The sequence below is a fragment of the Onychostruthus taczanowskii genome, unplaced genomic scaffold, assembly GCF_017590055.1.
Source record: "Onychostruthus taczanowskii isolate IOZ18803 unplaced genomic scaffold, ASM1759005v1 scaffold7614, whole genome shotgun sequence".
Classification (NCBI taxonomy): Eukaryota; Metazoa; Chordata; class Aves; order Passeriformes; family Passeridae; genus Onychostruthus; species Onychostruthus taczanowskii.
The window spans coordinates 1-348 of NW_024505467.1; the positions used below are offsets into that span (position 1 = coordinate 1).

The 348-nt window shown below is 64.4% G+C and overlaps 1 protein-coding gene across 1 annotated transcript; it reads left to right on the plus strand.

Annotated features, from left to right (window-relative positions):
• Positions 1–4: 4 nt before the first annotated feature.
• LOC121345964 (membrane primary amine oxidase-like) lies at positions 5–343 on the plus strand (the record flags this gene model as incomplete). The annotated part of the gene is made up of 1 exon (XM_041423335.1): positions 5–343. A coding segment is annotated over one exon (339 nt), but the record flags the coding sequence as incomplete, so codon positions are not given.
• Positions 344–348: the final 5 nt, after the last annotated feature.

The window sequence follows — 348 nt, forward strand, 5'->3', positions numbered from 1 at the left end:
CGGGGGGAAGGTGCCCTACCACCGCAGAGCCGTCACCGGCAGCGAGTACGCCGATATCAACGCCCTCGTTCACAGGGAGCTCAAAAAGGCGCCGCGCTTCCTCGCCGCCTGCTGCGAGTCTGACGGGACCGACCTGGTCACCCTCACCACAGCCCCACGGGGCTTCAAGTCTGGTGACCGCGTCACCTGGTTTGTTCTTTTCCACAATGTGCCTGGCACCGGCTACTACCTGTCCCCAGTGGGGCTGGAGGTGCTGGTGGACCATGCGGACCTCCACGTCTCCCGGTGGCAGCTGCGCAAAGTCTTCTACAACGGCCGGTACTTTGCCAGCACGGGGGATCTGGAGCA